Below are 15,902 nucleotides of genomic sequence, written 5' to 3' on the forward strand. Positions count from 1 at the left end.
CTCTCCACCACCTCCATTGCCACTGGCCTCTCTCCTCCAACTTCCACCTTCCCTCCCTCCTTCCCTCTCCTTGCCTCTTTTCCCCTCCCCACCTCCTACTTCCTTTCCCCCAAATTCCTCCTCTACAGCAGATGACGCCACTTGGCCATCCACCCCCCACTTCTGGCTTCCCGTTAGAGACAACCAGCCATCATATCAACATCTGACATTTCAGAAACTTCTCTGTCCTGCTGCCAAACCAAATCAGCTCAGCCATGTCATTTGCCAACAAACCCTGTTCACTCCTGAGACAGGCTCTGCTAGATTCCCACATGTAACCAAGCCCCGGCTGGGAACACTCCCTCCAGGCATCTGGAGGTACAGACCCTGTTATGCAGCCTGTTGTTCTGAGGACAGCAGCTCCCCTCAAAGCGAGCACTCTCAGAGTCCACAGACCCCACCGTCCTTCCTCCAAAATCACCTGGCTCTCACAATCAAAGCAGGGAGCCAAACTCTATGTGTAAACTTAAAATTATCTTTCTAAATTAGTATCTCAGCCGGGCACAGTGGCTTACGCCTATAATCCCAGCATTTTGGGAGGCCGAGATGGGCAGATGACCTGAGATCAGGTGTTCAAGGCCAGTCTGGCCAACATGGCAAAACCCTGTCTCTACTAAAAATACAAAAAATTAGCCAAATATGGTGGTGTGCGCCTGTAATCCTAGCTGCTCAGGAGGCTGAGGCAGGACAATTGCTTGAACCCGGGAGGCAGAGGTTGCAGTAAGTGGAGATCACTGCACTCCAGCCTGGGCAATAGAGTGAGATTCCATCTCAAAAATAAATAAATTAATTAAAATATCTACCCCAAAGCTTTGGTTCTTTTTGTCACAATCTTTTTCCTCACTGTTAGAGACTCTTAGAGAAATTAATCTCTCTTACAGAGAGAAAACATTTCTCTAAACTTCAGCAACTCCTTCTGAGCCACTTATTTTTTTTTCTCCACTAGTTAATGCCATGAAAATTGAATTTAACTATTTTTATTACAAAGGAGCACAAACAGTGTGGTCTCATTTACATTCACCTCTATCTGCGTAGGATGCCAAGATGTCTGGGTGCTTACAAATGGTAAGAATGGATTATTTCCGGATGATAGAATTATTATTAGGACATTACTCATTTTTAAATTTTCTCTGTACTTTACAATTGCTTTAACTTTATAATAAGCATATATCATTTTATTTAAAATTGTTTGGGTAATTTTTATTTGCTAGTTACTTGCACACACACTAAAAAAAATCTTGTAAAAATTATCTAAGAAAACAGCCAGGTGTATTGGCTCACACCTATAATCTGAGTACTTTGGGAGGCTGAGATGGTGGATCACCTGAGGTCAGGAGTTCAAGACCAGCCTGACCAACGTGGTGAAACCCTGTCTCTATTAAAAATACAAAAAAATCAGCCAAGCATGGTGGCAGGTGCCTGTAATCCCAGCCACCTGGGAGGCTGAGGCAGAAGAATCACTTGAATCTGCAAGGTGGAGGTTGCAGTGAGCTGAGATTACACCATTGCACCCCAGCCTGGGCAACAGAGTGAGACTCTGTCTAAAAAAAAAAATTCCTTTTATTTCAACCCACCAAGTTCATAGCAATTTGTTACAGCAACCCCAGGAATCAAATCTACACCCCAAGGCCTGAAACTCCATCTCTACACTCAGCCAAGAACAGGGAGTCTACCAGGTGCCCGGGGGGAAAAGCTGGCAGGAGGGGCATGCACAGGAGGGACTCACTGAAGCAAAGATCTGCGCAGGGAACATCCCTTCAGGAAGCAACAGAGAAACCACCATCCACTGGCCTCTGAAGCCCCAGACACAGCAGGCTTGAGTGGCAGGTAAACAACACTCTCAGATGGGGCCAGCAGGTGGGCGTGGCAGACGGAACACAGAATTTGGCAGATTCCCCCTGCTGAGCTGGTCTCGGTGGAGAAGAGCTATGGCAGCTGGCAGAGAAGCAGAGTGGGATTATTGATGAAACCACCCTACAAGCGTTTGGCATATTGACCATGATAACAACCACGAGTGTCCACTATGTGCCGATACACAACCCTGGCAGGAAGCCTGGTGCTTTACGGAGCCCTCGTCCACCTGATTCCTCCTTTAATCCTTGCAGTAACCCTATGGGGCGATCTCCATTCTATAAATGAAGAAAACGAGGTTCACGGAAGATGACAGAAGTGCACAATGTCACATTTGGTTTCTAAATCCCAGGAAGAGGCGACAGCTCTGTCCCCAGGGATGTCACAGACCCAGGGGCTGAGTTCTGGGGTGGGGTGACTAGTCAGGCCTCCAAAGGTGGGTGGCATGCCTGAGGCTGAGGCAGCCTGGGAGCATCCCCCAGGTGACACCCTGAATGCCAAGTGCTCTATCTGTCTTCTGAATGCTAGCGAGCAAGGTGAGCCAGAGCTGAGCCCTCACCAGCAGTCAGAAAGACGAGGAGAGCACACCAAGAACAGGGGAGAGGACAGCCTGGGAACATGAGAAGACCCCGTCTCCGCAAATTAAAAAAAAAAAGGAAAAGCTAGCAGGGAATGGTGGTGCATTCCTGTGGTCCCAGCTGCGTGGGAGGCTGAGGTAGGAGGATTGCTTGGGCCCAGGAGCTCAAGACCGCAGTGAGCCCTGACTGTACCACTGCACATCAACCTGGGTGACAGAGAACCTGTCTCACAAAAAAAAGTAAAAAGGAGGCCAGGCGTGGCTCACACCTATAATCCCAGCACTTTGGGAGGCTGAGGCAGGTGGATCATCTGAGGTCAGGAGTTTGAGACCAGCCTGGCCAACATGGCAATACCCCATCTCTACTAAAAATACAAAACTTGGACAGGTGTGGTGGCAGGCACCTGTAATCCCAGGTACTTGGGAGGCTGAGGCAGGAGAATCACTTGAACCCAGGGGGCAGAGGCTGCGGTGAGCCAATATCATGCCACTACACTCCAGCCTGGGCAACAGAGCAAAATTCTGTCTGAAAGAAAAAAAAGAAAAAGAGTGAAAAGAAAAGGTATAGGGCAAAGAAAGGAGGGCCTGGCAACTGGTCACCTTTACCATCAGCCCAGACCCCCCAGACAATGGGCCACTCAGGCTGAAAGAGCTCTGTACCCCGCCTGGCCTCCCATGGATTTCAGGCCCTGCCCCTGCTTTCCTGTGTTCCCACAAGGTCAGCATCTGTCCCAGAAATACAGACTCATTTTAATATCAGCTGCAGGCAAAAGGAGTTAGGAAAGAAACTTCTGAAGGAGATGAACTGCTCACAGAACGCATTCCAAGGCCAACCTCGGGACTCTCCACAGCCCTGAATTACCCGTCTCAACCCAGTCTCATCCAAGAAACCTTTATGAGGATGGCGGCTCTTTCTGCCACCTTGGGGACCCCTGGTTTAGGTCAGATTCAGAATGCAAGAGCTGGAAGCACGACTCAGAAGGATGATCCTTCCTCCAGGAACATCAGTTCAGATGCTGGGCTGGATCCTGGCTTGCAGCCTTTTTCCAAAACCCTCAAGGGCATCCACATTTATCAGGCAGGGTTTTGAGTCCGATACACAAGGCTCTGGTAGGGCCACTCACACAAAATGCTATTTCAATTCATGCTCATTCCACAGACAGGCCCCTCGGCTATGGACACCTGGCAGGGCTGAAATCAGGGAGTCCTGAGGACACACTCTGTGGACAGAAACACTGGTGTTCTTCCTCCCAGGCAGTCTCTCCAAGCATTGTTATTCTCTGCACATTTCAGAAACAAAGATTTTCGGAGGAATAATAATGACTAATATTTATGTAGCACCTACTATATACTCTGTTCTAAGCGATAAAGGCATATTATCTCAATTAATCATCGCTACAACCACACAGGAGAGGTACCTTTTTTTTTTTTTTTTGAGATGGAGTTTCACCCTTGTTGCCGAGGCTGGAGTGCAATGGCGCAATCTCGGCTCACCGCAACCTCCGCCTCCCAGATTCAAGTGATTCTCCTACCTCAGCCTCTCGAGTAGCTGGAATTACAGACATGTGCCACCACAACTGGCTAATTTTTTTGTATTTTTAGTAGAGAGGGGGTTTCTCCATGTTGGTCAGCCTGGTCTCAAACTCCCAACCTCAGGTGAATCACCTGCCTCGGTCTCCCAAAGTGCCGGGATTACAGGTGTGAGCCACCATGCCCAGCCAAGGACAGGTACTCTTATTATTCCTGATGTGGTTTGGATATATGTCCCCACCCAAATCTCACATGGAATTGTAATTGTCCGTGCTGGAGGTGGGGCCAGGTGGGAGCTGACTGGATTACAGGCATAGATTTCTCATGAATGGCTTAGCACAATCCCCTCCCTGGGGCTGTCCTTGAGAGAGTGAGTGAAAGCTCACAAGACCCAGTTGTCTGAACGTGTGTGGCGCCCTTGCTGGCTCTCCGCTCCTGCTCCAGCCATGTGACATTCATCTTCCCCCTTGGCCTGAGGCCACTCCAGCAGCGAAGTAGATGCCAGCATCATGCTTCCTGTACAACCTACAGAACTATGAACCTGTTAAACCTCCTCTCTTTACAAATTATCCAGTCTCAGGTACTACTTCAGAGCCATGCAAGAAGGGGCTAATACATCCCTATTCTACAAATGGGGACATTGAGATGCAGGGAGGTTACACAGCTAAGAAGTGGGGAAGCCTTGGCTGGTCATGGAGGCTCACGCCTGTAATCCCAGTACTTTGGGAGGCCAAGGTGGGTGGATCACCTGAGGTCAGGGGTTCAAGACCAGCCTGGCCAACATGGTAAAACCCCATCTCTACTAAAAATACAAAAATTAGCTGGGTGTGGTGGCCCGAGCCTGTAATCTCAGCTACTTGGGAGGCTAAGGCAGGAGAATAGCTTGAACCCAGAAAGCAGAGGTTGCAGTGAGCCAAGATCACACCATGGCACTCCAGCCTTGGCACAGATCGAGACTCCATCTCAAAATAAAATACACACACACACAAAAAAAATGGGGAAGCCTTAACCCCGGGCAGACTTCCTCTAGAAACTGTATTCTTAGCTACAACTTTCTACTGCTTTAACTTCTTGAGAAGAACCTCAAAGGGGTCCAGGACCAGGTCAAAGGAGCTAGATGAACCTCCCCTGTGGCAGGGGCGATCACATGGCCAATCCAAAGGAAAGAAGAACTGGCTGAAGAATCAATGCAGAGGGCAAGAGGGTTCCCAGAATGAGAATTCTAGGAAGCCAGTCAGCTGTTCCTCCCACAAAGAGAGAAGAAGCACAGCTCAGCTGGCCTAGACACCTAGGTCAAAGCTGGAGGCTTGGGCTCTATCAGCAAACTTCAGGAAGCATGGCTCCATTCTGGGGCCTCAAGCTTGGAAGGATGCAGGAAAAGGCAAGGGACTCTTATGAAGCAGCTACTCTGGGTTCGCTAGAGAGAAACCCTGATTGTGTGTTTCTCAAGGGCGACAACTGCATCTAAATAATCATCACGACCATCGCCATCATCACCATCATCACAGTCAATCACTGAGCACCTCTGTGTCCTATGCTCCACTAGCAACTTTGTGGATGACCTCATGACTGTTAACACCCACTCCCCCAGGTGGCCACTATCCCTATTACACAAGTGAAGACACTGGAGGTCAGGGAGATTAAGTGACCTGTTCAAATGATTCATGCAAAGCAGCCCACAATGGTGGTGAAGACAACATGGACCTCAGAGCCACACAAACCCCATCCTGAATCCTGGCTCTGCCACTCACCAGCTAGGGGACCTTTAGCAAGTAACTCAACCTCTTGTGACAATTTCAATCAGAGATGCCAGAAGTCATTCATCTCAAACGACAACTCCAAATGACTGCCAGCGGCTGCCTGCAGTACTGTGTTGGACAGGATTCTGAGGCCACATCTAAGCTCCTGGGAAAGAGTGACACGATCAATTACTAATAACTGCCATGGGAGCAGAACGGTGGACCGATGGCATGAATGTCACGTATTTTCCATCCCTGATGCCGAGAAACACCACGCTTGAGAGACACTGTATACAAATACATGTGTGCACTACATCGCCAGCAGATTTTTGACTAAGGCACCAAAGCAAATCAAAGGGGAAAGGAAAGTCTTTTCAACATACAGTATTGGAACAACAGAATATCCATATGGGAATAAATGAACCTAGAGCCCAACATCACGCCATACATAATTAAATTGAATCAGGATTATCTCAGACCTAGAGCTAAAACAATAAAGCTTCTAAAAGAACATGTGGAAGAAAATCCTTGTGAGCTGGAGTAAGCAAAGACTTCTTAGGACACACAAAGCTATAGACATAAAAGGGGAAAAGTCCATAATCAGACTTCTAGACTTCATCAGAATTAAAACTTCTGCTCATTAAAGACACTGTTAAGAAAAGAAATCGGCCTGGGGCGGTGGCTCACGCCTGAAATCCCAGCACTTTGGAAGGCCGAGGAGGGCGGATCAATTGAGCTCAGGAGTTCAAGAGTAGCCTGGGCAACATGGTGAAACACTGTCTCTACAAAAAATGCAAAAATTAGTCAGGCATGGTGGCACAAGCCTGTAGTCCCACCTACTTGAGGGGCTGAGGCGATAGGATAATTAGAGCCCAGGAGGTTGAGGCTGCAGTGAGCCATGTTTGTACCACTGCACTCCAACCTGGGTAACAAAGTGAGACCCTGTATCCAAAAAAAAAAAAAAAGAAAAGAAAACGCCAGGTGCAGTGCCTCACACCTGTAATCCCAGCACTTTGGGAGGTCAAGGCGGGCAGATCACCTGAGGTTGGGAGTTCAAGATAAGCCTGACCAACATGGAGATACCCCGTCTCTACTAAAAATACAGAAAATTCACCAAGCATGGTGGCGCATGCCTATAATCTCAGCTACTCGGGAGACTGAGGCAGGAGAATTACTTAAACCCATGAGACGGAAATTGTGGTGAGCCAAGAGCACACCATTGCACTCCAGCCTGGGCAACAAGAGTGAACCTCCATCTCAAAAAGAAAATAAATGGGCCAGAAATGGTGGCTTAAGCCTGGAATCCCAACAATTTGGGAGCCCAGACAGTAGGATCACTTGAGGTTGTAAGTTTGAGAACAGCCTGGTCAACACAGTGAGATCCCATCTCTATTTTTAAAAAGAAGAAGAAATACGCTTGACTAGACTATGTAAAGAATGCCTGTAAGAAAACAATCCAATTTTAAAGGGGTAAGAAAGGGCAAAGAGAACTATAATAGCCAATAAGCCTATGAAAAATATTCAACATCATTCATTAGTCATGAGAAAATGTGGATTGAAACCACAATGAGATACTGTTCAAGTGGCTGAAATTTAAAAAACCAAGAATGACAAATGTTGGTGAGGAGGTGGAGCAGCCAGAACTCAAATGACATTGCTGCTGAGCACGTAAAATGGCCTGACCACTTGGCAAACAGTGTAGCAGTTTCATATAAATATAAACATTCACCAGCCTGGCATGGTGGCTCACACCTGTAATCCTACCACTTTAGGAGGCTGAGGAGGGCAGATCCCTTGAGGCTGGGAGTCTGGCCAACATGGGGAAACCCCATCTCTACTAAAAATACAAAAAACTTAGCCAGGAGTGGTAGCAGACACCTGTAATCCCAGCTACTGGAGAAGCTGAGGGAGGAGAATCACTTGAACCCAGGAGAGAGAGGTTGCAGTGAGCTGAGATCACCCCACTGCACTCCAGCCTGGGTGACAGAGTAAGTCTTCGCCTCAAAAAAAAACTTGGCTGATTGCAGTGGCTCACACCTGCAATCCCAGCACTTTGGGAGGCCAAGTTGGGCAAACCACAAGGTCAGGAGTTCAAGACCAGCCTGGCCAACATGGAGAAACACCATCTCTACTAAGAATACAAAACTTAGCCGGGCATAGTGGTACATGCCTGTAATCCCAGCTACTCAGGAGTCTGAGGCAGGACAATTGCTTGAACCCAGGAGGCAGAGGTTACAGTGAGCCGTGGTTGTACCACTGCACTCCAGCCGGGGCAACAAGACTTTGTCTCAAAAAAAAAAAAAATTAAGTTCTAGAACAGACAAAACTCCTTTTTGAAAAAAAATCAGAACACTGGTTGCTCCTCAAGGGGGCAATTATGATTGACTGGGTAAGGCGTGGGAACCTTCTGGGGTGGTAGAAATGTCCTGTGTCTTGATCAGGGTACGGGCCACGCGGGTGCATCCATTAGTCAAAGCATACAATGTAATTAAGACTTAGGCATTTCCGTGTCTGAATTTCTTTTAAAATCCAGTTACACCCAGAGTAATTTTCTAGAAGCATAAGCTAGTTGGCCTTAAAACATGAACAGAATCAGGGAGAATATGCAGGTGCTCAGGTGTGCACAGGTGAGGAGGGAGACTCGCGCAGGTAGGTGCACATGCGGACATCCTCGCGTTCTTTTTACTTTTTCTTTTTTTGAAATGGGGGTTTTCTCTATCACCCAGGCTCAAGTGCAGTGGCGCCATCATAACTCACCGCCAGCTCAATCTCCTGGGCTCAACTTGGCCTCCTGAGTAGCTGGGACTTATAGGCATGGGCCACCAGGCCCAGCTGATTTTTTAATTCTTTGTAGAAATGAGTCTCACTGTGCTGCCCAAGCTGGTCTCAAACTCCTGGCCTCAAGGGATTCTCCTGCCTCAGCCTCCCAAAACACTGGGATTTCAGGCGTGTGGCACCGCACCCGGACAACCTCTCCATGTTCTTAAAGCCTCCTAGTTAGCATCCTCAGCCTCAGTAGCCAAATAAGCTGTTCCTCATGCCTGCCTTAAATGAGAAGTGACCTTCCCTTGGCTCCTGAATGCAATCAAGAGGACAATGGGCAGAGGCTCCTGAGGAGACGTCACTGCGTCCCAGCCATGTCTGGAGCGGCAAGAGAAACACAGTCTATGTGGAGATCAGAGAAGACTCTCCCAGGACCACAGAGCATCAGCAAGGGCCTCCTCCAGCAGCAGGAATTCGGGGAGTAAATGTCTGTCTCTCCTATCCTTGCACAGGGCTTCCTTGCCGAGGGAAAAGCCAAAGCTCCTTGCTGATGTCCTTCAGCCCTTCCTGCCCCAGCCCAAAAAGGCTCCTGTTAACCCTCCCACAAATGCCTCCTCCCTTCATCCATCCAAAGCCAGTGGACGGATGGGGAGTGACACTGTCACTCAACCCTGATCGGGAGATAGTCTCCCCACACAGCCTGACAGAAGACAGAAGACAGAAGGCAGGACCCAGGAGCAAACAAGAGAGATGAAATCAGGCCTGGGGAAGGGCTACAAGCTGAAGCAGAAGTCCCCCAACCCCAGGGAGAGAGGTGGACAATCCAGGAGCCTAAAAGGGAGGCCGGGAAGGGACCCAGCCAGCTCTGCCCAGAGGGATGGAGAGGGAGCAAGGAGAAGGTTCCTCTCATCTCCATTCTCTTCCCTGGCATAGGAAGCTTGCACACTTGCCTTTTCTACCATGGAGACAAGAGGCGATGGGGGCACTTGTTGGCCATGGAGAGCAATGAGCTTAGGAGCAAGGGAGGAACAAGACTCTCCACTCGTCCCTGAAATGGGCACTCCCAGCCTCCATTATCTTCTTCTGGAAAGGGGAAGGTCTGAGAGGAGCTGCACTCAGACTTTCACAAAGAAGGGTGGAGAAGGCAGAGCAAGGGCCACCTCACAACTGCCCAAGCCAGCTCAGGGCCTGGGGTGGCTCCAGGGACAAGCTCAGGTCAAGTCCCAGCACAGTGAACTTCAACGAAATGCCCTGTGTACATACCGTGAGCATCAAGAGAATCGGAACAACCCCTTTACTTCGTGGAGCCTGGAAAGGTTATTGTCTATGGTCTCGGGGGATCAGCACGACCCCCATGCTCACCACCATTAGGGCCCCTTCCGGCTGCCCCCCCCCACCTCGCCACACAGCGTTTCCCCTCCTCTCCTCCCCACTGAGAAGCCACGTTTCACATCTGAGCCTCGTCACATGCTGAGCCATATGGTTTCTCCCACTCAGTTAGGGCCCCTTGGAGACAGCAGGCTCTTTGAGGGTGGAGACTGTAGCCTCAAGGTGACCCCAGGGGCCCCAGCACAATTCTGGGCCCACAGTCTGCCATCCCTAAATGCCTGCTGATCCATCTGGGCATGAAAACCAGCTTCCTAAAAACATGTGGGCCTGGAAACCATCCACAGCATTCCCACAGAGACAGCCATGAGCCCCTCTCCCAGCGTACCCGGCACCAGCCAGTTTGAGCTCTAGCTGGGAAGTGGGCTCTCATTCAGCCCATCTGGTCAGCATCTCTTTGGTTGCTTTTTACCAACTTCATATTAGAAAAAAAAAAAAACCTTGAAAAACAAGCAGCAAAGAGGTGGGGGAGGGTGCATACAGGTCCAGTTGCAGCAGGCATTCCAATGAGGGTGGGGATACTGGGGGAGCGCGGGGGAGACGCTGAGGCTGGAGGCCAGCTACTGCTCCAGCCAGCCCTTCCCAGTGGGAGAGCTACAAGAGGAGGGGCCATCTGTGGCCCACAAGCAGGAGATAAGCCAAGCACTTGACCAAAACTAGTTTGTGTCTTAGAATTTAACTTATTATGAGTACAGTATGGTGGCTGATGCCCATAATCCTAGCACTTTGGGAGGCCAAGGCAGGCAGATCACCTGAGGTCAGGAGTTCAAAAATTAGCCCGGCGTGGTGGTTCGTGCTTACAGGTAATCCCAGCTGCTTGCAAGGCTGAGGCAGGAGAATTGATTGAGCCCGTGAGGTGGAGGCTGCAGTGAGCCAAGATCACACCACTGCACTCCAGCCTGGGTGACAAAGTGAGACTCTGTCTCCAAAAATAAAGATAAAAAGAATTTAACTTATGCTGTTGACTAGAGGAGGAACACAGCTATCTTCAGTGGAGCCCTGGGAGAGTCATTTCCTACCTCAGGGCTTCTGGTTTACCTAGAAAGGAAATGGATCCATCCCTAACCTTCTATGACTCCCAAGCTAATCAACCAAAGGGGTACCCCTGCCATACCCTCCCTGAGCCTGCACTGCCAAAAGAACCAGGTGAGGACTGCTCCCACTGCTGGAAGCTTAAAGAACACAGAACTGATTCAAGAACCCACAGGGCCAGGGACCCTCAGAGAGAGGCCAGCCTTCAGCCAGGCCTCAGTGTGCTAGAATAACCTGGGAGGTGTCAACCAAGCAGTCACCCTAGGAAAGGGACATGGCAGGTGGAGCCCAGGTCTCCTGGGATATAAGATCCAGCCAAAACCAGGGGAGTGGAGGATCTGAACCTGAACAAGCTCCTCTGACCAAGAGGTCCCTTACACTCAGCAACCGTAAACAAGCCCTGGGTCTCCACCCTAAGCCAGGGCCTGGGGACCCAACGAATAGGACACAGTCACTGTGCTCAAGGAACTCAAGGTAGGGAAAGAGTTATTTGATCCCTGTCATCACTTTTGTGACAGGACACTCCTGTGGGGAGCAGGCTGGTGTAAGGGGAGGATTGTGGTTTTCAGTCCTTTATGGGCAGTTAGCTGTCGCACAAAGGGAAAAACGTCCTAGCCATAGACAGACTCCTAACTGCAGCCACAGCCTGTCTGAGCCACAGAATGAACCCAAATGACAGACACAAAGAGAGCCCTCGGTCCAGACACACCACACGCACTGACCCCCAACACCAACCACAGAAGAATCCCCACCCAGTCTGAGTCCCCAGGACAATCCCTGACCTCTTCCTCTGCTTCCAGCTCTGACCCTGCACTTGGGGTCTGGGCAGTAAAGTCACAGGCCAGGAAATTCCTGTGCTGAGCTCAAAGAGGAGGACAGAGCCTAGGGAGGAGGAGCCAGGGCATCTGCTAACGGTGCCTACATTCCAAGCTACTCAGGAGGCTAAGATGGGAGGATCCTTTAAGCCCAGGAGTTGGAGGTTGCAGTGACCTAGGAATGAGCCACTATACTCCAGCCTGAGTGACAGACCATGACCCTGTCCCTAAAAACTTTTTTTTTAACTTAAAAAAAGAAGAACTGAGTCCTCAGCCTCCCTCCTGCACCCTCATCTCAGAGAATGGCTGTACCATATATCTGGTGTCCTCAAGCCTGGGAGACATTCTCACTGCCTCTTTCTCCACAAATCCTCATATCTCAACAATTTACCACCTGCACAATCTGAGCTCTAACCACTTCCAAACAACCTCCCGCCCAGCTCTCCAAGTCAGGCTTCCGTCCTTTCCCCTGGATCCTGCAGTGGCCTCAGCTCATCACCTCTAAGCTCTGTTCCCTGCCATACATTTGCCATATGACAGCCGAGTGATTTTTCCAAAAGTCTCACCTGAATCCTCTGGCTAACATCTTCAATGACTCCAGTGCTCTTAACCAGGAATAAACTCTAAAATCTTCAGCAAAATGTCCAAATATCTGCTGGATCTTGTCCCTGCCTACATGGAGAGGTCCCAGCCTCTCCAACTCTAACTCTGGCTTCAGCATCCATTCTGCTCTCCTTCCAGTTCCTTCTCTCTCTCGGCTGCCTGAGGGAAGGTGCAGAGGCCCACAGCAGTGCTTCTCAGGCTGTCATGTATATATACCAGTCACTGAAAATGACAGTACAATGCTGACTCTGATTCAGAGATCTGGGGGGAAACTGAGACTCTGCAATTCCAAAGAGCTCACAAATGATGCAAGCATTGCTGGTCCCTTGGCCTCACTTTGAATAGCAAGAATTTAGAACACTCTCCTCCACTCAGACTCCACCTTAGCCTAACTAGCACCTACCTGATTTCCAGGACTCAGCTTAAATATCATTTCCTAAAAATAGCCCTACCTGCAGCTAGGCGTGCTGGCTCATGCCTGTAATCCCAGCACTTTGGGAGGCCCAGGCGGGCAGATCACTTGAGGTCAGGAGTTCAAGACCAGCCTGGCCAACACATGGTGAAACCCAACCTCTACTAAAAATACAAAAATTAGTTGGGCATGATGGCGGGTGCCTGTAATCCCAGCTACTCAGGAGGCTGAGACAGGAGAATCGCTTGAACCCGGAACACAGAGGTTGCAGTGAGCGAAGATTGCACCACTGCACTCTAGCCTGAGCAACTGAGTGAGATTTCATCTCAAAAAAGGCACGCTACCTAACCCTCTGAGACTAGGTTAGAGTGCCTCTACCTCCTAACCTTACATTCCTCCTGAGCTATGCTGTGCTTCTCCTTTAGAACATTCACCACGTTTTGAAACCCTGTCTGTACTAAAAATACAAAATACTAGTTGCGCATGATGGCAGGTGCCTATAATCCCAGCTTGGGAGGCTGAGGCAGGAGAATCGCTTGAACCCAGGAAGTGAAGGTTGCAGTGAGCCAAGGTCATGCCATTGCACTCCAGCCTGAACAATAGAGCAAGGCTCCATCTCAGAAAAAAAAAGAAAGAAAAGAAAAAAGAACATTCATGACGTTTAACTGTCTACCCCTCATTCCTGACATCACTTTTCAATGTTTGGCTCCCTAGCTAGACTACAAGCTCACCATGATATCTTGTTTACTACAAGGTCCGCAGAACCCAGCACTGGGCCTGGCAGAGGTGGGGTGGTGGAAAGCTCTGGGTCTGACCTGCCCAGCATCCATGTCCCCTTCTTCTCATGGTAACACTTCAATTTTCCTTTAGGAGCTATCCCTCCCCAATTCCCAGTTCTTATGGTTTAGGTTGGCGGTCATGAGTTTGACCACCAAGTTTAGCCAATTAGAGCCTTTCATCTCTGTGGTCATGGTGACTGGTTCAGGGACAAACATGTGAGCTAAGTAAGCCAATGAGCTTCTTCCCTAGGACTTTGTTAGAACTACTGGGGAAAAATATGCTTTTCTTTGTACTGGGGTTACTTCGAAGAACAGATGCTACCACCATCCTGCTGCCACAAAGACAGAGCTTGACAAAGAATGAAACCAACACAGAAGAGAGAAGGAATGAGACCGATTTCACATATGCAGTCATGCTTGCTGTCTATGCCTGCAATTTCAAAGGCAAAATTTTCCCTTTTAAGCCAAAGGGAGTTATTTTCTGTCACTTACAACCAGGAGTCCTAACTAATGTAAAATTCAAATAAATACTGGGTGTTGAATGAATTAAATGAGTTCATGAGTGAGTAAAGTCTGCCAAGAGAATTCAGGGACTCCTCCTAACAGACTGTCAGAGTTCTCCCTGCAAACTCCTGCCATCCGTGAGGACAGAGACAAGCATCCCAGAGCCACCTTTGTAGACCAAGGGAACACCCGGAACAGTGACAGGTTTCTTAGCATTATCCTGTGCAAATGAGCCAGATCAGGACAACCTGAGCTGGGTGCTGGGGCAGGCACTAGGCTAGTGGAGGTGGTCTGGCTTCCACTGCCCCTGTCCTTGGTCAGCCCTGCACCCTGTCCTGCCCCCTGCCCACCACTGATCTCTTAACCCACCCAGGGCAGGCGCTGGCTACCCCTCTACACATAGGCTCCTCAGTGCATACTGCATGACTCTGTGCATGACGAGCATCGGATATGGGACAACAACAGGAAGATGGGTGGGTTTTATCTGCTTCCTATGAGATGTCATCTTGAAAAAGATTAGGTTCAGGGAAGCAGAGGGGTGATGCAGAGCAGTGAAGAAGCGATGCCTGATTATCTCCCTGTGAGCCACTCAGAGCACAGCCCCAGGAGAGAGAGAGGAGCTGGCCTAGATGTCCCCTCAGACGACTCAGGAGGCAGGTGACTTGCTCAGTGCGAGTCCTCACTCACCCCACAAAGTGTGAAGAAGGGAGGGAGGGAGGAGGGCATGCATGCCAGTCTTTGCAGGAACACTGTCCGAGCGAAAAGTCTTCCCTGAGGACCAGCTGTGTGACCATCCTGCCAGGACATTGGACTGAAAATGACAGGGGAAGGCCATGGGAGCAGAAGGGCACTGCTCCCCCTGGCTCCGGTCCAAGAGTGAGAAGGTCCTGGAACTAGTGGCCTGGACTGCAGTCTCCCCAGGAAAAAGGCTTATGAAGGAAGTGCAGATAGGAAAATAACCGCCGCCCAGACCCAAACCTCCAGCCAACCCTTCCACGGGGCCAACTCAGAAGGGCCAGCCCAGCAGGCAAGTGCCCTTCCAGTCCCAGGAGGCCCACCGCCCAGCCCTGGGCAGTCCTTCTGGGTAGCTGCCTTCTGTCCCCCAATTTCCTCCTAGCTAGACTCCTCATTCTCAAACTCCACCAAGAGTTCTGCCAACCCCATTTCAGTCCTAGTCAATGTCCTCACTGCCCCTCGACGCAGACACACAAGTCTCTTGTCACACTTCCTCCTGCAATGGAGCTTAACTGGACACCTCCTCCAAGGTGTCAGGAAACTCCATAGCCCCCCCTGTGACAGGAGCTGCTGGGCTGGGAGCCAAAGCCACAACAAGGCTCCAAGACTTCCCGACACGCTCCCCTCCCTGCCTTCCTGAATCTAAGCCTCTTACCTTAATGGTGGGAGGCGCAGTGAGAGGAGGGGACAGCGGCCGGTCTGGGAGGGTCACATCCGAGCTGTTGGCCAGATCCTGCTTCCTGTGAAGAGGCCAATGAACAGAAAAGAGGTGAGTAAGGACCTGCCTGCACCTTCCCTTCTCTCCTTCGCTTGGCTCTGGGACAGTTTAACATACAATGCAGGCTGGGCAGAGTGGCTCATGCCTGGAATCCCAGCATTTTGGGAGGCGGAAGCTGGCAGAGCACCTGAGGTCAGGAGCTCGAGAACAGCCAGGCCAACATGGTGAAATGCTGTCTCTACTAAAAATACAAAAACTAGCCAGGCATGGTGGCGTGTGCCTGTAGCTACTTGGGAGGCTGAGGCTGGAAAATCACTTGATCCCAGGAGGCAGAAGTTGCAGTGAGCCGAGATCATGCCACTGCACTCCATCCTGAACGACAAGAATGAAACTCTTTTCAAAAAAATATATACAATGCA

General features: G+C 49.9%; 1 protein-coding gene across 50 annotated transcripts in view; it reads right to left on the reverse strand.

Annotated features, from left to right (window-relative positions):
• RAP1GAP2 (RAP1 GTPase activating protein 2) overlaps positions 1-15,902 on the reverse strand; it is a 239,486-nt gene that overhangs the window by 113,526 nt on the left and 110,058 nt on the right. For all 50 annotated transcript variants that reach the window (XR_013535393.1, XR_013535392.1, XR_013535391.1 and 47 more), the window contains one exon: positions 15,421-15,505. Coding sequence is in view for 38 of the 50 variants with exons in the window: in XM_035299337.3 (XP_035155228.1) it covers positions 15,421-15,505 (85 nt within the window). In the remaining 12 variants the exon portion in view is untranslated. The remainder of the gene's footprint in view (positions 1-15,420; positions 15,506-15,902) is intronic.

The sequence above is a fragment of the Callithrix jacchus genome, chromosome 5 (assembly GCF_049354715.1).
Source record: "Callithrix jacchus isolate 240 chromosome 5, calJac240_pri, whole genome shotgun sequence".
In the NCBI taxonomy this organism is placed as follows: domain Eukaryota; kingdom Metazoa; phylum Chordata; class Mammalia; order Primates; family Cebidae; genus Callithrix; species Callithrix jacchus.